Source organism: Carassius auratus, chromosome 49, assembly GCF_003368295.1.
Source record: "Carassius auratus strain Wakin chromosome 49, ASM336829v1, whole genome shotgun sequence".
In the NCBI taxonomy this organism is placed as follows: domain Eukaryota; kingdom Metazoa; phylum Chordata; class Actinopteri; order Cypriniformes; family Cyprinidae; genus Carassius; species Carassius auratus.
In genome coordinates, this window is record NC_039291.1 from 14,226,078 (window position 1) to 14,248,334 (window position 22,257).

General features: G+C 38.8%; 1 protein-coding gene and 1 pseudogene across 2 annotated transcripts; both read right to left on the reverse strand.

Annotated features, from left to right (window-relative positions):
• Positions 1–3,980: 3,980 nt before the first annotated feature.
• On the reverse strand, positions 3,981–8,718 carry LOC113066319 (tubulin beta-5 chain). Of its 2 annotated transcripts, XM_026238208.1 has the most exons (4): positions 8,591–8,718; positions 7,740–7,848; positions 7,325–7,435; positions 3,981–5,464 (listed from the first exon to the last, which is right to left on the reverse strand). In XM_026238208.1, the coding sequence occupies exons 1-4, from the start codon at positions 8,645–8,647 to the stop codon at positions 4,401–4,403; spliced, it is 1,341 nt and encodes a 446-aa protein (XP_026093993.1). In that variant the 5' UTR covers positions 8,648–8,718; the 3' UTR covers positions 3,981–4,400. The 2 variants fall into 2 exon arrangements, with proteins under 2 accessions (XP_026093993.1, XP_026093994.1); XM_026238209.1 differs by lacking the exons at positions 7,325–7,435; positions 7,740–7,848; positions 8,591–8,718 and adding exons at positions 5,867–6,004; positions 6,098–6,695.
• An 870-nt stretch (positions 8,719–9,588) lies between these two features.
• On the reverse strand, positions 9,589–21,527 carry LOC113065964 (cell death activator CIDE-A-like; annotated as a pseudogene).
• Positions 21,528–22,257: the final 730 nt, after the last annotated feature.

Here is a 22,257-nt window from a genome sequence, read left to right on the forward strand (position 1 = left end):
TTTTAAGCAAAACAAAATAAGTCCATTAGATGGCAGCAGAGCCATTTAACTTTATATTACCATTTGGTGTTCTCATCGTTAGAGCCTTACCTTCATTGGCCATCCACATCATGACCTGTGTTCAAGAAGACAAGAGTAAGACTCACAATGTCTTGCTAATATGGCACGCCTATCTGTTTAAATGCTTTATGAATAACAAATAACATGTAGCAAAAGCAACATCACATAATAGGTACAACAGGAACACCTTTCAAATGTATGATGTAACCAATGTCATACAGTCGTAGGGACTATGCAGAGGAAGAGAAGCAGCACGGGACTAACTGAACGCCTCCTTCAGGTCCAGATACTCTGCGGGAACGTTTGATAACACCATGTTCTCCTTCTGAAAGACAAAGACAGGGACAACAGGACAAGCAGAAACCGGACATGACTCCACAATGTGACTGTGTTGGAACCCCAATCCACTCGTGGATTATGTTTCATTAACCAGGGGTGACCTAAGACAGTGCAGACGCAAAACACACAGACTTCACCACAAAGTGCAGGTCCCAGCGATCACGGTTTACCAACCATGACAATTAACATTCAAAATTTTCAGAACTCCATGTAGGACGTTTCTGTAAATAAATGTAAGCACTGTTTCAGTAATAATGCACTATTTAGAAAATGTACTCTTGTACTCTTCATACTCAAGTACTTTTAACAACAAGTACTTCAGTACTTTTACTTAAGTAGACATCTGACTGTAGTACTTTTACTTGTACTTGAGTAAAATTTTGCAAGGAGTATCTGCACTTTTACTCAAGTAATGAAGCTGTGTACTCTGTCCGCCTCTGTTTTGAGTCCTAATATTATGTTTTACATAGATCCATCCGTGTATTCTTTATATATAAAAAAACAAATACAGTAATTTAATAATATAAATATAATAAATATAAAATATTTGTATTTAAAATAATCCAGTGATATGAAATATGAAATATGAATTAAGGATTCTGATAGAATGACATCTGATGCAGTTGAGATTGATTTACACCTCACGGCTCTATGAATGACAAAACACACTCTAATCTGTGGTATACTAATATATAAGGGACTCAGATGAATGGGATGAATAGAAAGGTCTGGAGTGTATTTATAGTTTGCTGTCCTTTTAGCCGTTTTGTTACTATAAGGACCTATCTAACTGAATATGGTTTGCTTTTGTATAAACATTTTGAAAAGAGCCATAAATATGACCTGAAGTGAAATATGCCTGCAGTCCAGCACCATGTTGATGATGTTACCTTATGTTATATAAATGTTTAGGCACATGAGCTATATATATTTATTTTCTAACAATGCATTTTAAGCAGACACTTTGCATAGTTAGTGTTACTTTGCATCCATCTTTAGGCTAAGCATCAACATCGAATATATCTGAGGATGTCTAGTTGGTTTAAACAAATGAGATTCCAGAGACATTTTCAAAGCCTTATTGGGCGTGCTGTGACCCCCTCTCACATGCTTTGACAGTGAGCTAGTATTACTGTGGCCGAAAACTGTTGGAACCTCCAGCATGGATATGGAATACAGAACACATTAACTGGGTTATGTATTTATGACTGCAAAAAAAAGTCAGTAATAGACATTACTATCCTGTCATGGGACTGTGGAGGTTTTAGCGTTTGGGTTCTTAAAGAAATGTGAGTGAGACACTCTGACCCACTTTCCTCTCAGCTGAGTCGACTGCAGCTGTTAAACATACCAAAGTAAGACCTCTAAAACCCTGCGTCCAGCTGCACTAGCCTTTCATGATCCTGCGAATAACCATTTCATATTTCAAAATATCACGCACATGGACCTTTTGTGTGTTTTTTTTTTTTTTTTTTTTTTTTTGTGAAAGGACTGTGGCACTCTTTTAGCCTTATGGGGAATAGCAGATACTGTATATAAATAAAATATAATTAATTATAGTATATATTTATTTAATTTCTAAAAATATGTTAACTTTATTCAATTATTTAGAATTATATATAAATATGTGAATTAATAACTGGAAAATCATAAATATAAATAAATCACTTTGTAAACAGACAATAAAATACATATATACAAACATAATATTAAAATAAGCATAAAATGTTTTAATGTGCTTAAAAATGATATTCTTAACACTTTTTAATGGCACGTAATGATGTTTTCTTTATACAATTGTTTAGCAAATATTTATCGCAGAAATGTGAAGATATGAATTAATGATTTGAAATCAATCAATTTGCATCCTGACTGTATATACAAACATTTTATTGTTAAAATTGTATTTTATTGCTTTATTTACAGGTACTGCATTTTAGTACTTTAATATAATTATTAATTATATAGTTCATATTAACTTTATAAATTATTACATTTGTTTTATTTGACCCTTTTCAATTTCTTTTATTTTCTTTTTATTTGATTTATTTGATTTTATTTACATTTTATGGAGGACATACTTAATTCATTTTTTTTCACACATTGCTTCTCGACTTCGAGTTTTATACACGCTCAGAGTCCAGAGATCAGGATCACAATTACAATCTGAAAAGCTTCTGTGAATCACTCCTATTACAGAACTTACGTCTGATGGTACACAATATCCAGCTGGAAGCCCTTTGTGTTTGTTAATACTGTGCTCTAAATAGTTGTGTCGAGACTGGACTTCCTCTATTGTTAGCTACATACTGCTAAGTGTAGAACGGCTTGCTCAGCAGCTGTTGAGAATAATAGAAGTTTGAGTGAGCAGGATTTGTGTCCAAGGCTGGAACAAGAGCCTGTGTGTTATGAGACACAAGCGGATATGAACAAACCATGTGTTATTCAGAATGCCTTGCTCTACCTTCACCTATCCTCCATAGGATTTTAGCTCGAGGCAAATCAAATCTCTCTGACTACACGCTCAGAAACAAAGTACAAAAGCTGTTCCTGGGATAGTATCCTTTCAAAAGTTATGAATATGTGTTCAGATACTAATATGAACACTTTAGGTAAAATTATATACCTAAATGGACCGTTTAATGGTAATTACAGTATAAAGGTGTGAAACCTTATGAAAATGTACTGCCCCAGTGACAGTTTGTGTATCTTTTTATGGAATATTTTTTCATGTGCAACTTTATCCCCCGGTTTCACAGACAAGGCTTAAGCCTAGTCCCAGACTAAAGTCTAAATCTTAGCTGTTTTAACTGAAAGAAACTTGCACTGACTGATCCAAAAATATATCAGTGTCTTGTTTTGTTTCAAGATACACACCAGTACTGTTTTTTCTGAGGTATGTTAATAAAAATTACTTAAATGTCCTATTTGAACTACTGTGTGGCCTAATCCTGGTTTATTCTAAATCCTGTCTGTGAATATATAATATAATAATATAATATAATTTGCTCCAACTCTCAAGAGATGGAAATACACTTTATCATACATTGTTACGGAAATATTACAATTTGAAACTATATTTAAGTGCGAAAAAATTGCATGTTAATTGTAATTGAATGAAAATGTATCATAGTTTAAATTGATATTAATCGCAATTAAGTTAACTTTACAGTGCTTCTTTGACCCACTTAAGAAGGACTTAAGTGTTTTTTACTGTATACTTTCATTATCCTATTGCCTTTGAAATGCTGCCAAGTACTGTCAAATATACTGAGAAGCATTTCTGATCAATTAAAATATACTTTAATTTCATTTTTATATAAAATTGTATTGTATGCCATGTATTTGAATATATTCATAATTGCACATTTGTAATGATAAAGCTGCAATTTAATACATTTGAAATATATTAAATTTAACTGTAGAATCAAATAACACTATAGTAAAAAATATATTTGTATGTGCTTTAGTATGTTAGTGAACACATTAAAAATAAAGATTATTAAAACGTAATGGTTTAAAATGTATTTATAAAAAATAAAAGTGTACTTAAGTGTGTCAAAAAAAGAATTGGAACTGTCTCTCTTTAAGTGTTCTTTTATTTCATCAATTGTATAATTTTTATGCAAATACAGCGTTTTATTGTAAAAACTGCTTTTACTGGAAAAATTACTTAAGATTCGAAGTACGCTTAGTGAACATTCCATACAATTTAACTAGATTTGTACATTTTGGAAAACATTTCGGAGTGGTCTTAAATTAATAATTTGATTTAAACAGTTCACAGTTCTCATCATTAATAGCCATATTAATAAATTCCAAGTGTATTACAAGTCTAAGTGTAGCAAATGACAAAAACCAAGAATGTTCACTTAGACAGTACAGGTGCATGTGGTCCTCAAAATGCATTTATTGCAATTACGCTTTGTTTACTAGGACTTCAGTCATCCACATACAAAACGTAAAAATCACAGCTTACAAAATTGTCGTGCATCTGTCGTTCACTCGTTCACCTCTTCCTCGTCATCCTCAAATGCTTCCTCGCCATCATTGGCCGTAGCCTCCTGGTACTGCTGATACTCCGACACCAGGTCGTTCATATTGCTCTCGGCCTCGGTGAACTCCATCTCATCCATTCCTTCGCCAGTGAACCAATGCAGGAAGGCCTTGCGTTTGAACATTGCCGAAAACTGCTCGGAAATGCGTTTGAAGAGCTCCTGGATGGCCGTGCTGTTGCCGATAAAAGTGGAGGCCATCTTCAGTCCCTTGGGTGGGATATCGCACACCGCCACTTTAACGTTGTTGGGGATCCACTCTACGAAATAGCTGCTGTTCTTGTTCTGAATGGCCAACATCTGCTCATCGACTTCCTTCATAGACATGGGGCCACGGAAAACGGTGGCCACCGTGAGGTACCGCCCATGCCTTGGGTCACAAGCGGCCATCATGTTCTTGGCGTCAAACATCTGCTGTGTGAGTTCAGGCACGGTGAGCGAGCGATACTGTTGACTTCCTCTTGCGGTCAACGGCGCGAAGCCGGGTATGAAGAAGTGAAGGCGAGGGAAAGGCACCATGTTGACCGCTAGCTTGCGCAGATCTGCGTTCAGCTGTCCGGGGAACCGTAGCGAAGTGGTGACGCCACTCATAGTCGCCGACACTAAGTGATTGAGATCGCCGTACGTGGGTGTGGTGAGCTTGAGCGTGCGGAAGCAGATATCGTACAGCGCCTCGTTATCGATGCAGTACGTTTCATCTGTGTTTTCCACCAGCTGATGCACCGACAGTGTGGCGTTGTAGGGCTCCACCACCGTATCGGACACTTTGGGTGAAGGCATGACGCTGAAGGTGTTCATGATGCGGTCTGGATACTCCTCTCGGATCTTGCTGATCAGAAGAGTCCCCATTCCCGATCCGGTTCCTCCGCCGAGGGAGTGTGTGAGCTGGAAGCCCTGCAGACAATCACAGTGCTCACACTCCTTCCTGACCACATCCAGGACAGAGTCCACCAGCTCGGCTCCTTCCGTGTAGTGGCCCTTGGCCCAGTTGTTTCCTGCACCTGTCTGTCCTGCAAAAGCAATGCAGTAAGAGAAGACTGGTTAGTGACTGGCTATTGGGAGCCGTGTAGAAATTGTGTATCATTGCCCATGTGACGTTTATTCTAGATGCATTATATCTGTAAAATGACTGTACAGTAATCTATTTCTTAATTCTAAAATAAAAGCTGTACACGCTAGTTTCGGAAGTGATATTAATGAGAAAACATTATTCCTGTTTTATTTAAACTACCAGCTGTATATAATTTTTAAGGTCAGAATGTAGTTGTTTAGACTTCAAATATGTGGTATGTTAATAAAGAAAACATCTATCTGAAAATGTGCCTCAACGTCTTCTGAGATGTGAGCTCATGAGTGCAACATTTAAAGTGTTAGTTCACCCAAAAATGAAAATTCGTCCATGTTTTACTCACCCTCAAAGTGTATGTAACTTTCTTCTTTTAGAATAATCCAATCAGAGTTATATTAAAAAAAGTGTTCTTGCTCTTCCAAGCCTTTCAATGGGGTAATTTGTGACCAGCGTTTTGCTCAGGGATGTTTGTCACACGGCTCTGGGGGTGAATGAAGGCCCTCAGTAGTGAATCCATGTGTTTTTGTAAGATAAATGTCCAGATTTCAAACGTAATAAACACTTTTGTTCTCACATCTGCTGACTGTTGGGAACCCGAAGATGTGCAGGCGGAAGATGGAAGATGTACTGTATGTGTCAAGCGATTCTAGGAAATGTAGGAGCAAAGGAAACAAAGTGTCCTTACTTTAGCAAAGGAAAAACATTCTTCTCTTGGCTTATATCAAACTCTCCAATGTTTTTCTTTACAAATCCTCGTTTTGTGCTTCTAATTTGTGACCAGCATTTTGATGAGTTATTACAGATGCACTGACTTTATTTCATGTCTTCTGAACTGTTGACAACAAACACCCACTTACCCCATTGAAAGGCTTGGAGGAGCAAGGGCAATTATTTACATAACTCCGGTTGGATTATTCTGAAAGAAGAAAGTCACATACACCTACGATGCTTTGAGGGTGAGTAGAACATGGACGAATTTCTACTTTTGGGTGAACTAACCCTTTAATCAATGTTTTCGAATTAATAATGGAGGCTTCAATCCGTGGCGAAAGGAAGTAGCTCTGAACAAATGAGGGTTTTTAAATACACTCCATTGTTGTTTCTTATGTATTTAGCCACTTGTTCCATTGAACTGTTGTATAAACATGATATCACACTGTATATCAGCATGCTGTAATTACTCATGCCATTTGTGGTAATTTGTCATTTAAATTATTTACTATTATAAGAAATATGAAAAATAGTAACAATAAAAAATGTGTAGATGTTTCTTTCAAACTAAAATCTTGCTCATTATTACTCTTCATAATATGTATAACTATTGTCTGTTTTTCCATTGCGTAGCACTGTGGAAAATTAGTCTGATGTCTACAGACACAAATAAACAACCTCTGAACTGTAGTGCCATCAGTATTATGTTTGCATGAAATCAGCTTCAAATGGGATCTGATTTCAAAATATACTTTCAAATTAAGTGTTAAGTGTTGGGAGATAGAAAATATAACACAGAAAATGTTAATAAGCCACATTTGATTAGTCTCATTTATTAATCTCATTGTATGTTATCAGGAATATTGCTCAAAAGAATATTAGTTTAAATTAATTTAATACAAATTTAGTTTGAAGGAATAAAAGTATGTGTTCTAAGAAAACTACTTCCAAAAAAAAAAAAAAAGGGTGTATGTGTTTTTTTAATACATTATTTGGCTTGAAGCTAATGGTCCTACAAATAATATGCTAATTTAAAAAAAAAAAAAAAAAAAGAATAAATAAATAACAGCTTGACATGTTGAAACAGTACCAAAAATGAAGTTATCTGGTCGATAGAGCTGTCCAAATGCCCCAGAACGAACACTGTCCATAGTTCCAGGCTCCAGGTCCACAAGTATGGCTCTGGGAACATACTTGTGAGCTAAACACACAAACATATTTTTATCTTGTTTGCTGTAAAAGTTATGTTTTGGAACACTAAAACAGATGACACGTGAATAATAATAATAACTTAATTAAAAACTTAATTTTAGAAATGCAGCATTTATAAATGAATTCATATGTCTTTTAATGAATCGTTTAATAAAGCATGCTGGTGAAGTCAGGAAATTCCTGTGAGCTGACTGCACTGTTCAGCAGTTGCAGGTCATTGTGAGTTCGTGAGGGGGAGACAAGCACACTGACTCATACCTCATACTCACACACTGACACACACACACACTTACAGGACGCCTCGTTGTAGTATACATTAATTCTGTCAAGCTGCAGCGCAGAGTCACCCACGTAGTTGCCGGCTGCATCGATGCCGTGCTCGTCACTGATGACTTCCCAGAACTAGAAGTGCCACAGGTGTTTTGCGTTAGTTTAGATATCATTTATTCAGACAGTGAGATAAAGCTAGGGTTCAGATTCTCCGCATACTCGCGCTCAGCACGACGCATCTCGACACACCCGTATCATGTGTGTAGCGGGTGTGCCCTTAAAATATAGCGGTCTGTTGTCTGTCATGACTCACATTTAACTACACTTACTAGGGATGATCAAACTACATGTAAATGTAAACTATAGCGATGGGATTCGATGATAGATTCTGGTTGCGCGTTCATATTGCGATAACTTTTTTCACTAGAGGAAGTATAAAGAAAAATAAATTCACAGAGGAGCACTGGATCTTAATAGTCGGGACTGTTTTTCAACTACTAAAAAGTAACGATCGGGAATCAAAACGCACTGGCCGCGCATTAAGTTTTGATTCACTGTAAAGAACCGGATCGCGAATCATTTGTCTGAGAATCGAACCACACAAGTCACTCAGTACTACTACATTTGGATTCACTGATATACTAAAAGAATCACTCGTTTCACTATATGTTTCGCCCATTCACTAAAAACGATGTGTTTACAGTAGAATCAGTAAGATTCATCTCCAAAAATTTCCCAAGGTTTCATTTCTCTCTCTACATAGCTACTGTATAATGGCTGTATTCATCAGTATGCTCAAAAGTTTTTGTAAATACAAAATGTAAAGTCTTAAAATGACGCATATGTGAAAGAAAATAAAATACATTGAACTAACCTTTGTTCCGATCTGATTGCCGCACTGTCCGGCTTGAATGTGAACGATCTCCCTCATTGCTGTAGGTGTGTGAAGATGAAGATGCTCCTCTGAGTGAGCTCTGGCTCTGCTGCAGACTGAGGGTGAGCTCAGTCTGACACATGATCTCCAGCTTTCACTCTGCCTCTCACACGATTGGTGCAGATTTGAATGACATATCAGCTGCACAATCACACGTGCTGGCATCTCTCTCTTCTAGGAACAGATTCTGCATTACTTTGTAAAGTAATATATTATGATATAATTAATAGACTATTCTGCTGCTCTCCAGAGTAAGCTGTGTAATCTAAATGTGTTGTTGTATACCGTACATTCATACTATGCTACTTGTATTTCTTCTTTCCAACACAGTTTTTGTCTTTAAGATAAGAGCTTGATTTTTATCTAAACTTTAACTGAATTATGATGACGCTCTCCTGTCAATTTTGAACTGAGTTTTGTCTTTTTCATTATATTGTCTTCTTATAGCTGCACTTGATACATAAAATTGTCATCAGAGAAAATTAAAATTAAATGAATGCATTTAGCGGACGCTTTTATCCAAAGTGACTTAAAGTGCATTCAGGATGAAAATCTTTACTGAACATGTGTTCCTTGGGAATCGAACCTACAACCTTGCACTGTTAACGCAATGCTCTACCACTTGAGCCACAGGAACCATGAGAAGCAATACATACATTTGTGGCAAATATTATGGAAACCTGTTTCCACCACTGAATAAAATAAAATGACAAAAATAAATAAATAAAGTGATACCTTTTTATCTCACAAATTCTGAAAAGGAAACTCAAAACCGTGAGAGAAGTCAGAGTTTCATTCTGATGGATAAGTAAATCAGATAAAGTCTTAAAAATGCAGTCACTCAACAAGAGATCTCTTTAGCACAAGTCTGATAAAATATGACATTCAAAGTATTCAGTTCACCTTTAGTGCACTATATATATATATATATTTTTAATTCACAGTACACATTTGCATATGTTTCATTTTTAGAAAGAAGCAGTTCTGTCACATAAAACATAATGTACCAATGACACAAATATATTGATGTTTGTCTAAGCATATAAGCAAAAACTAAACATGAGAGCAATATTAATTTCTTCCCACTATTTTGATCTGTCACCAGCTGACGTGACGTTTAGCCAGAGGATTTCTTGTCCCCGATATACCGCGGCACATATATAGAGCGACACAGGAGAACCTGACCCGCCAGTTTGGCCATGTACATGAAAAACCACAATAAAGACCTGAAGAGGGAAAAAAGAGAGTAATATCAGGTCAACATTACTGAACGCTCACTTTCAGACAGACCTTTTATTACAGTAACAAACAAGATATAAAGTGGTCACTTGGGCTGTACATTTTTAGAAGGTACTAATACTTAAACTTTAGATGCTAATATGGAGTGATGGGGGTAACACATTACAAGTAACACGAGTAACTTGTATCAGATTACTTTTTTCAAATAACTATTAAAGTAATGCCTTACTTTTTAATTTACAAGAGAATATCTGAGTTACTTTTTTTCCCAATTTATTGTTTGACAGCTCTCCTGTGCCCATGGTAAGGCATTACTTTACTAGTTATTAGAAAAAAAAGTAACTCGCTCACTCAAAAAAAAAATCAATAAAAACAATGCAACACCGAATAGGATGCAAACCTGCAATCATTAAATATTAAACAACACAAATATCCTTTAAGTATTTAATCTTATTCTGTATACCAGTGTCTTTGCTTCTGACTTTTGATGATCCAGTTCAACCATATTAATAAGCAAAAATTACTCTAGACAAACATTAGTGTGTCTTTTTTTGGTTGCACTTTATTTTACAGTAGGTGTACTTTATAGTGTACTTACAGTGTATTTATCTACGTAAGTTCTGGTAATACAGTACAAGGTAACTAGATTGGGTTGGGTTAGGTTTAGGGGTAGATTCAGTGTTAGTACCTAGTTATTACATTGTAATACATTATAATATACATTATAATACATTGTAATAACTATAATAAGTACATAGTATGTAAATGAGGAACAGGACTGTAAAATAAAGGGCTACCTTTTTTTTATTGCTGAAGTGTGTTGAAATTTCTTCTTCTGCATTCTACTGTACAGACGTAAATTTACTTTCCCTTCAGCCTGAGGAATGTTATTTTCACTTTTGGTGTGAAACGGCTTTTATGTTTGCCAAAAATATTACTTTTTTATTTTAAAAATAAGTAAGTAAGCCCTGTCCAGATTTAAAAAGTAACACAAAAGTAACGTAATGCATTACATTCCATTAGTTACGTTTTTATGGAGTAACACAAAATTGGGTCCCACTTTATATTAGGTGGCCTTAACTACTATGTACTTACATAAAAAATAAGTACAATGTACTTATTGTGTTCATATTGTATTGTAAAACACTTTTGCTGCTATTGAGGTGGGATAGGGGTAAGGTTAGGGAGAGGGTTGGAGGTATGGGTAAGTTTAAGGGTGGGTTAAGGTGTAAAGTATGGGTCAATAGTGTAATTATAAATGTAATTACATAAATTAAATACAGATGTAATTACATGTCGTTTTTTTTTAAATATGAGTACAATGTAAAAACATGTATGTACACAAAAAGTACATTTAACTAAATTATTAATTAAAATGTAAGTACATAGTAGTTAAGGCCACTTAAATGTAATTATCAATGAAGATTCGGGAGGAGCGCGTCAGATACTTAGCCTAATCATCACAGGTGGACCACAATCAAGTAATCAATCCCACAGTATAAATATCGCTGACTTACCTCTATCCATTGACGGTTTATCAGCATGCTGGTTCGCCTCGTCAGTCACCTTATCACAGACTTAATTTTTGTACCAACGAAGAGTGCTACACAGGGGATTTATAAGACCTGCTGCTTTTGCCGGACCCTAGATCATTTCTACCCAGCCAAACACGGCCGTTGAGCAGCATTAAGCGTCATCGCGACAGCTGCTATCCTCGCCAAGCCACACATCGTGGCCAATAGACCGTGCAACTCCGAGCTCGCCTGCTCGATACACGATCGTGCCGCCCGAGACCGAGCTCTCGTCGAGCGCTGGATTGCAGCAGAAATAATCCAACCACGGCTCAGTCTTTCACCACTGCGTTCCGGCCGAGTGGCAGTTTGAGGCCGCTTCCTCTAGCGGCGCAGACTAATACATTTCCAGGCGAAGACGCTAAAAAACAGGTTCTTCTTTTTCTTCATTGGATTTTTACGGCAGTTTGCATTCAAAGTGTTGCATCTAAAAGCAGTTTTGCAGCTAAAGTTTTGTTAAACTACGTCTTGACGTAGTTCCGTCTTCTTCTAGTGGTGTTTTATGGCGGTTTTGGCAAACCAACGTAAAGGTGCATTACCGCCACCCGCTGATCCGGGGTGTGGATCCCGCATAGATTTGGACTACAGATACACCGTTCCGTCGGATGATGATGCCACTTTTTAACCACGAAGCCAAAGACATTAGGTTAGATTATTGTAATGCCTCGTTCTCAGGCCTTCCAGCTAAATCGTTGAGCAAGCATCAGTATATACAAATTCTGCCGCACGCTTGTACTTCTCCTCGCGAACACATTACAACGGTTCTTTCACAAGTACACGGGCTTCCCGTAAACGTGAGAATTGATTTTAAAATTCTTATCTTAACATACTAGGCACTTCATGGGACTGCACCTGAGTATCTTTGTGAACTCATCAGTCCTGATATTCCATCACGCTCTCTTCGCTCTACTAACTCTCTTTCACTTCACCAGCCATAACGTGAGCTAAAGACCATGGGGGAAAGAGCCTTTTCATATAAAGCCCCTACGCTATGGAATATACTTCTTCTGCACGTCAGATATGCACCTATGTTGGGCGATTTTAAAAAGTTGATTAAGTCACATTTATTCAAGACTGTCTGTCTTTAATTAATTGTTGTATTGCTTTTGGCGTTTGTTCCTACAAATAAAATGCATTATCATTATTATTATTATTGTTACATTCGCCTTACCGTGCACGTTTAAACCTCGCCGAAATGATACAGACAAAAAAAGTTCCAAAAAAAAAAATAAAAACTTAAGTCTCTGGATAAAAGCGCCTGCTAAATGCTTAATTTAATTTAACATTTTAATTTCCATGCAAGTCTTCTGGTAGGACCAAATCATTTAGGGACCTATTTTACCATTCACTGGCGTGATCACTCAAAATTAATCTAAAACGCATCTGCCCTCATGTTTTGATGCAGGATAGCAAGTGTGAGTAAAATTACCATCCCCTTTTAAGGACCGTAATACGATAAAACCGGAAAGTACATCTCTTTAGAAACCACTTGGAAGTGAATAGCACATAACTGCCATTAACCCATTTGCTGCAAGCATCGCCAACGGCCCCAGTCTACGTTTCATTTTCTCAGCACGTTAAACATCACTCTCTTACTTGATCAGGATAAACCGCGCATCAATTGAAGTCCAAAGACTTTGGCTTTTATATTTGACCAATATTTCGATAAAACATAATTCCAGTGATTAATTTTCCATCATGTCAGGAAAACTATTCCTATTCCTGAACGGTAAACGTCAAAGTGTTAGCTCGTGGACAAATGTTGATCATGGATCTAGTCAGAAAGAATCATGAACAGAAACATCTTTATTTTGGGTATATAATTTCTGCCTCCATGCCAAAAATGGGGGGTGTCTGGTAAGGGGTTAACGTTACTGCTATAATCATGTCTTTCGGTACAACACCTTACAAGACTAAACATGCTCAATCGTTTCCAAAAGCCTCTGTTTCCACAGTCCATAATACAACGTGAAAACAGCGTTCCAAACGTATCTGCTCGGGAGTCCGTCTAAAGAGCCCGGAGGCCAAATGAGAGGAAGATGCTTTTCCAACAGGAACATAATAAGGTGGACAAGGCCTGAGGAATTGTCAAATCAGGCAACAAATTGCTAAGCTGGTAACACAGTAGGCTACCCATCCATTTTTAGCTTGCCCCATCAAATTTTACTAACACTTTTTACTCTTCCCACAGCCAACATCTACAGCAGCAGAAGCAAGTAGCCTTTCATGTACCTCCTCACTGCCACAGCAGTGTCTGCTCCCGCAGGAGCCTTTCCTGTACCTCCCCACCGCCGCTGCAGTGTCTGCTCCCGCAGGAGCCTTTCCTGTATCTCCCCACTGCCGCAGCAGTGTCTGCTCCCGCAGGAGCCTTTCCCGTATCTCCCCACCGCCGCAGCAGTGTCTGCTCCCGCAGGAGCCTTTCCCGTATCTCCCCACTGCCGCAGCAGTGTCTGCTCCCGCAGGAGCCTTTCCCGTTCTCCCCACTGCCGCAGCATTGTCTGCTCCCGCAGGAGCCTTTCCTATACCTCCTCACTGCCGCGCAGTGTCTGCTCCCGCAGGAGCCTTCCTACACCTCCTCACTGCCGCGCAGTGTCTGCTCCCGCAGGAGCCTTTCCTGTGCCTCCACACTGCCGTAGCAGTGTCTGCTCCCGCAGGAGCCTTTCCCGTTCTCCCCACTGCTGTAGCAGTGTCTGCTCCCGCAGGAGCCTTTCCTACACCTAAATATATATGAAAAAAAAATAATAAAAAAATACCACACATCACCTCCGCCTAAAGGCATGCCATGCATCCGAGGTTGCGGTGATAGCATCATGTATCGACAATAGCCAAGACTATATTAGGCCCATTCTCCAACCAACGTTTTTTATAATAATCATTAGGCGGCCTAACATAATTCGGCTATCAAACCGCCCCGTTATCCCATTGCAGCACTGCATTTCCTGCTCGCCCGTGCTCTCAAAGGATGATGTGAGCCCGTAGGTAAAAAAAAAAAAAAAAAAAAAATTCACTGGACAAGCGAGATGACCGTAGTGCCGACTACATGAACTAGCAGTATTTAAATATAGTATTTATACTTAATACCAGTGTATCAATACGTCCGAAAGTATATTTTTTGATTATTGGTGATTCCATAGGCTCTTTTCGTGCACCTGCATGGTCAAAATGGTAAATGGTAAGCTCAGACAGTATAAAGAATCTTTCTCTTACTCCACCTATGCACGATTACATCGTCGATATGTACCATCGATCTCACGTGCTGACAATGACCACATCGCCGATACATGGCACCTATTTGGGGTACACTGGCACAGGAAATCCAATTTATTTTTGCACGCTTAATTTCGGATACTATGACTGCACCAAGATTTTTCGGACTCATTATCGGAAGCAGCTCATTGGATTTGTTAAACAATTATTCAAGTAAGCCTCACAGCGTCTACCCTCGTAGACAAATAAATCATCCTTAGTATCGAACTCCCTGCCAGGCGCTGCAAGAGGGCTCCCGGTTGAACCAACCTTTGCCTTCTCCATTCAACTATCAGCAAAGCTTACTCGTTTGACATCACAAGCATTAAAATCCTGCCAGATGCTTTCCCACTTAATCAATCTTGGGCTTTCCATCCGACCACCAGCGAAGCTTACCCGATTAAAAAAGGCCGATAAAAAAAAAAGCGACATTTACCTATCGAACACCAATGAGTACATTGCAGCCCAAACAAATTTTCCCTCTGATGGCAAGATGTACCCATCCAATACCGCAAGTTACGCTTTCGCCGAACACTAACGGGCTCTTCGCAGATAAAACAATCTAAATTTTCCCTCCAATGGCTGGAGAGACTACCCATCTGGTGTCGCAAATTTTAATAAATATAATAAATAAAAATAAATATAGAAAATAAATAAATAAAAAGACACCGGATGCTGGCCATAGCCTCCCGGCCAGATAACCTTACCTTTTTCAATCCTATGGCCGGCAAGGCTTCTCTCTTCGATGCCAAGAGCTTGAGCTCCCATCGAATGCTGACGAGAGCCTCCCGGCCAGACAACCTCACCTTTTCCATTCTGCGGCCAGCAAGGCTTACCCGTTCGTTGCTAGGAGCTCACACTCGGACGTAGGTGAAAGCCCCCGGCTACCTGCTTTGCCATTCTGTCTTCCGTACGGAGAGGTTTACCCATCCAATGCATGGAGTCAGGGCTCCCATTGAATGTAGCTTGAATGTAGGTGAGAGCTTCCCGGCTAGACAACCTTACCTTTTCCGTCCTTTGGCCAGCGAGGCTTAACCGTTCTATCCGGGAGCTAAGCTCCTGTCGGACGGAGGTAAGAGCCTCCCGGCCGGACAACCTTTTCCGTCCTTCAGCCAGAGAGGTTTACCCGTTCGATTCCTGGAGCTAAGCTCCTATCGGACGTCGGTCCGAGCCTCCCAGCTAGACAACCTGACCTTTTCTACACTTGGCCAGCGAGGCTTACCCGTCCGATGCGAGTGCTCCCATCGGACGCTGGCGACAGCCTCCTGGCCAGCCAACCACGACCTTACCAAGTGGTTTAGGTTACAAACCTACAAGCAAGCTGTTCAAATACTGCAAGTACCAAACACACAAATAAACCCTCCTTCCTTCCTATGGTCGCCAAGGCTAACCCGTCTCTTGCCGGGAGTAGCAAACTCCCTTAAAACGCTGACGACAGCCTAACGACCACACAAACTTACCTTTTCCATCCTACGGCCTGCGAGGCTCACCCAGTCTTGTCCCCGCCGGACGCTGACAAGAGCCTCATGGCCACCTATCGTTACCTTTTCTGTCCGCCATCCGGAGAGGCTTACCCGTTCGATGCGTGTGCTCCCTTCGGACGCCGGCGAGAGCCTCCCGGTTAGACAACCTTACCTTTTCCTTTTCTATGGTCAGCGAGGCTTACCCGTTCGATGCGCGTGCTCCCTTCGGACGCTGGCGAGAGCCTCCTGGACAGACTTGCTTTACGTTTCCACTCTACGGTCGGCGAGGCTTACCCGTTCGATGCGTGTGCTCCCTTCAGACGTCGGTAACAGTCTCTCGGCCACGCAACTTACCTCTCCATTTGACGGTAGGCGAGGCTTAACCGTCCGACGCTACGAGTCTCGTCCTCTCGCCAAATCCTGCAAAAAAAATAAAAATAAAAAAATAAAAACGGCTACCCTCAGCTACTCTCACATCTTTTAACCCCGTCTGGTGAGGCTTACCCGTTCGATGTTCTGAGTTAGAGGCCCCATCGGATGCTGCGAGAGTCCTCCCAGTCGGGTTTTCCTTTCCAACCCTCCCCGTCCGCCGAGGCTTACCCGTCTGTCGCGTGTGCTCCCTTCAGACGTCTGGCGAGAGTCTCCCGGACGGGCCTATCTCCTGTCAGAGGCTTCATGGGCCCTCTCGGTCAGCGTTAGGCCCTTCACCCACTGGATAGCAGGGGCTATCAGCCAGTAGAGCCCGTACGCTGACACCGTGACCTATTCCGGTCGAGGCAACTCGTGTCCTCCTGGTCGGGCACCACAACCACGCTGCTCCTCCTCATCATCCGGTAGGGCTCACCGTTCCAACGCCAAAAAGCTCCAGTTGAGCATCGGCCCGAGCCCTACCGACCGGGCACCAACAACCACGTAGTTCACTAGCTGCAGCCGGTAGGGCCTACTCTCCCAACTCCCAAGTCGCTCCCGCCGGAGTATGTAAGCCCTTCCAGCCTGCCAACGAGATGACTTCTCAGAAACCAAATCAGCCCCCGCCAGTACTCTGCTTTTTTGGGGGGGCATTCTTTAAACTAGCGGCTGTCCTCTTGTACATTTGCCTTTTTGGGGGGGTACTCTAGGTTCGGGCAATTCCCGAGCTCGGAGCCCTTCCCCGGACAGCACGCCAAATACGCATACCATACCTCAGCTAATTATATGTAAGCGTGAACTAATGAAATGTAATTATCAATGAAGATTCAGGAGGAGCGCGTCAGATACTTAGCCTAATCATCACAGGTGGACCACAATCAAGTAATCAATCCCACAGTATAAATATCGCTGACTTACCTCTATCCATTGACGGTTTATCAGCATCCCTCCTCCACCCCATCTCCTCACTTCAAGTTCACTTTACAATATACGGGGAAGGGAGGGGTACTCTAGGTTCGGGCAATTCCCGAACTCAGAGCCCTTCCCCGGACAGCACGCCAAATACGCATACCATACCTCAGCTAATTATATGTAAGCGTGAACTAGTGAATATAAAGTGGGTCCCAAAATTGTAATGCATTACTTTTAAAAGTAAGTTTCCCCAACACTGCTCATGTGTACTGTTAAAGTACTAATATGTAGCTACCTTTTAAGGTAGGCTAATGTTTACCACTGAAGGGTAAACATGGTAAAAAAAAAAAATAATAAATAATCACCTTTTAGCTCCAGTGACAGATTGTATACTTTTTGTAACATAGTAATCCCAAATTGCTTTCTGAAGTACATCACTGTTAATGGTAAAACATCTGTATTAAATTATAGATGCTTTACTATAGTATAAGTTTACTACTATACTATAGTCAGACTCCAGCTTCAGCCTGGATTCAGCTGTATATGTTTAAATGATTGTCCAGACAAACATTTCTAAAATTATAATTTTAAGCCTGGCATTTGGAAACCCACTTTTTATCGTGAATCTCTTACTTAAGAAGGTGCTTGGCTCTGGTGCACTTGATGTGGTATGAGAGACTGTATACTGTATTTCATAGAGCGTGGCTTTAAAGATGAGGCAGGCCAGAAAATCCTCTGGGTTCAGTCTGTACTGGTCAACGCTCAGTCTGGCAATTCCTCTTCTTAGCTGTCTGAAACTGGGCAGAACCTGCCAAATATGCATCGAGGGCAAATTGTGAGACAAATCACGGACTGAAATGAGCAACAATGTCATGAGAGTTCAGGGTAGATTCAAGCCTGCACCCTAGTGGAGTAAAAACACAAGATTGTTTTATCAAAAATAACTCTTGTAATGATTGAATAATAAGCTTTAAATAACAAATGCTGATGAAAGTTTCAAATATTGTTTTTAAGAAAACAAAACTGAAAAATGAAGCAACACTTGGGATCTGGTTAATCAGCTCTAGGACAAATAATTCTGATTAGACCTACAAATCTGTTTTCACTGCTTGCTAAAGAAGCACAGTTTATGAAACTATTTAAACCATACCAGATCATAAATTTGACAGCTGTAATTGTTTTAACTCAAAAAGTGTGTGTAAGTGTTTTGCAGCTTATGCAGTATTACACAGTTGAGAAATAGTATACTGTTAAAAAAATAAAAATAAACGAATGTTTACTGTCAGCTGTGGCTACAGAAATTCTCTCTTAAAAGTGAAACCAATCAGCAAATTTTATCAAAATGTGCTTTTTCATTAAATATGGCATTATTAACATAAAAATAAGAAATACATAGAAAATTAAATAGAATTTAGAAAGAATCATAATAAATTTGAATGACATATTACTGTTTAGTACTGTAAATCAGAGATTTCCACACTTCAGATCCATTTACTTCATATTTCAAGTACAATATGCAAAGTTTTAAAGGAATATTTCAATAATATAACAACACATTTACATGTTCATGGTTCTCTGATGTCAGTTAATCATCACATGATATGCAGGCAAATAAATAAAATATTCAGTCTTTATTTTTTTATGTCTATTTGTTTAATTTGACACTGCAAAATTTAAAGGTGACTATTTTTGTTAAATCAACAATATTGTCGTACCAGTTTATTTGGGGTCCAAGCTTCCCCTTTCTCCAGGACCATGAATGGAGTATTAATAGGCAGAGACTGAAAAAAAGCCTCAGAGTCCACCACTGTCCCATCATCCTCCTGCACCAGTGTGAGGAACTGATACGTCATCAAGAAAGAGCTGCACACCTGTAGTGGCAAATATAATTCTGAATTTCTATTTACTTCATTAATCGTGCAAACGATTAATTTTGTATATCAGTATAGAAATCTTCAGTAAGATCTGAATCAGAATCAGAATCAGAATCAGAAAGAGCTTTATTGCCAAGTATGTTTGCGCATACAAGGAATTTGTTTTAGTGACATAAACAGGAATGGAGCTCAATCGACTGACTGATGTTTTTCCATGAATACAAATTAAATGAGAATCAGATTTTCTGAAACAGCAAGCATTCACTATAAAAAAATAATTTTAAAAATTGGACATTAAAGATTAACTATTATTGATAATTATTTGTGAAATTTATGAGCAATTTCTAAGTGATAATTGTAAGCCTTTTTCAGTGTACCCTTTTTTGAGCTGAAATATTATTAATAATAAATCCTAATCAAACTATTGTTTCAAAGTTTGGAGTCAGTATGATATATCAAGGTTGCTGAAAATTCACCTTTGCCAATAAATTACATTTTAAAATATATTGTGATAGAAAACAATCTTTCACAGCCTTGATGAGCATAAAGGACTCTTTTAATAACGTTAGAAATCTTATGGACCTCAAAGTGCTGAACATTATGGTTCAATACTAATAATAACTCCTAAATAACCCTATAGACTAGAGTATGAAGCGTCACGCTTTACTAGGTTCCAGAGATCTGACCTGCTCCATGAGGTCTGCTAGAGAAGTGGCAGTGAAGCCTTTCCTCCTGCGGTGGTTCTGCGTGCAGACCTTGTACAGACGGGGCTGAGGAGGGGGCAGCATTCGCTGGACAAGAGACGTCTGCACCGACGACACAGACCTACATCAACCACACCAACACACAGTCACAGCTGGGACTTTAATACGGCACGGAGAAACAACTGTTGTCTGAGCGGTTACACTTCAAAACTAGACCTGCAATCCCACGATAGTCCATACACGATAGAACAAAACTGTCACTTGATGTAATATGTACCATTCTGGGGTAAATCTAAAGCTACAGCTTGTTGAATAATAGAAATTAACGGCTTAATGAAAGGATTTAATGGACTGCGGTGACCCAGGCAATTTGCCATTGACCGAACAATGAGGTTTGTAAAGATTAAGTTATGGTTATATAAACAGGAAGAGATCTGTTTACCGCATCTGTTATTGCAGCAATAATGCAATGCTTGATCAAAGACTTTCATAGCAGAGTATATTGAAGTACAGATCACTTGCACAGTAGTTTTACTGTATTTCACTTACAGAGGCTTAATTATTTGATTTGAGCATGAAGAATTTTAAATTAAAAATGCATTTAAAAAGGTAATACTTTAAAATAAGGATCAGTTTGATGCATGAGATATCGTAAACTAAATTAACTTAATGCTAATTTAGAAATACATCAATGTTCTTTGTTAATAATGTTTGTTTTTAAATTGTTAATGTTTACCATGTTAAAAATGTATTAGCGGATTGTTTATAGTGTTTATAGTTATAGTTATACTCTAAAACATTTCCTTACATTTTTATTTATAAGCACATTTCAAATTAATTTCAACTTGATTTTTTTGATCCAAGTTTTTTTTTTTTTTAAGTGACCTTTAATATATATTATATAAATTAGTTTTATGAGTAAAAATAATGGGAAAATAGATTCTGTCATAACAGTAGGTGTTAACGAACTCTAAAGTGCTACTATTAAGAGATTAAATACAATTTTAGAGAATTTCTAGCTTGTATTTACACAAATAACCAAAAGACTCCCCAAAAATCCTGTTGACCTCTAACACTGAAGCCTAAAACTATTGTCTTGAAAGATGTCTTACCTCACTAGAGATGTAGGAACTGAGGTTTTTGCGTACTCCATACTTCACAGAACTGCTGGAGATGTTAAAAACACATTCACTGAGCTGTAACTGAAACCTCTAATGCTCTGAGCAGAACGAGTGATCCGCAGGAGGAGTTTGTTCTACTAATGCCCAACTAGTGAATAAATTCAGGTCTTTTCCTAGCACAACGCTATACTGGCTGTTTTCTGCTACTGTGTTCACATTTCAGGACAAGCAAAATCATCATGAAATAGCTGCATTTACATAAAATCCACATCTGGCCTTCAGCCTGTGAGCTAGTGTTTTATATTTATATGAAACTGTGATGAATTGCTGTGAGGTCAGGCTGGGGTCATTTGTACAGCATCATCACTCCAAAGCTACATATTTATTTACAAAGAAAGCTATAAATTTGTTTTTAGAGGTTGGTCAGTTATAAACTTGAATGTTTCGAAGTCTTAAAAGTTAAAACACAGAGATTAACATGACGTGTGCAGTGTAAATCCGGGGTTAATCAGGGGTTAAGCAATGCCTAATTATAATTAAAGTTCTCAAACTTGCTTCTGAAGACTTGTATGGGTAGTATGTGAGGATTGAACCTCTCCGTTAAATGTCAGAATCACAAACATTCATACTTATTTCCACGTTAAATTGTAAAATACGAGGGAAAACATTTGTTCTCTTGTAGTTATCCATTAAATAGACCTCAGGCGGGTTAAATGACATGCATTTATCCAAAATTTTCGATTTTGGGACATGCTTATGAGGCTGCATATTGGTAAATATTGAGTGAATAATAAATTGGGCAACTATAGAATTAAATTTATTGAAATCATAGCCCTTTGAGATGTAACATCTCATTTTCAAGGGGGTCATATAAACACACAAAAAAAACTAAATATTACAACATAAATTTAACAACCAAACAAAACATGTACAGTACACACAAAATATACAAAATTAAAAGACAAGCTCCAGTCCCCCAGTCCTACAGCATGATAACAAAACAATCTACGTCATACATAAGCAGAATCAACTTAAGAAAACGTACAAATAGAAAATAGAGATATCCTAA

Excerpts from the sequence above, each read along its gene's own strand:
- LOC113066319 (XM_026238208.1), bottom strand. The coding sequence starts at position 8,647 with ATGAGGGAGATCGTTCACATTCAAGCCGGACAGTGCGGCAATCAGATC. Across the intron at positions 7,436-7,739 it reads ATACTACAACGAGGCGTCCT|CTCACAAGTATGTTCCCAGA; the intron begins GTAAGTGTGTGT and ends TTGTGTGTTTAG. Across the intron at positions 5,465-7,324 it reads ACCAGATAACTTCATTTTTG|GACAGACAGGTGCAGGAAAC; the intron begins GTACTGTTTCAA and ends TTGCTTTTGCAG.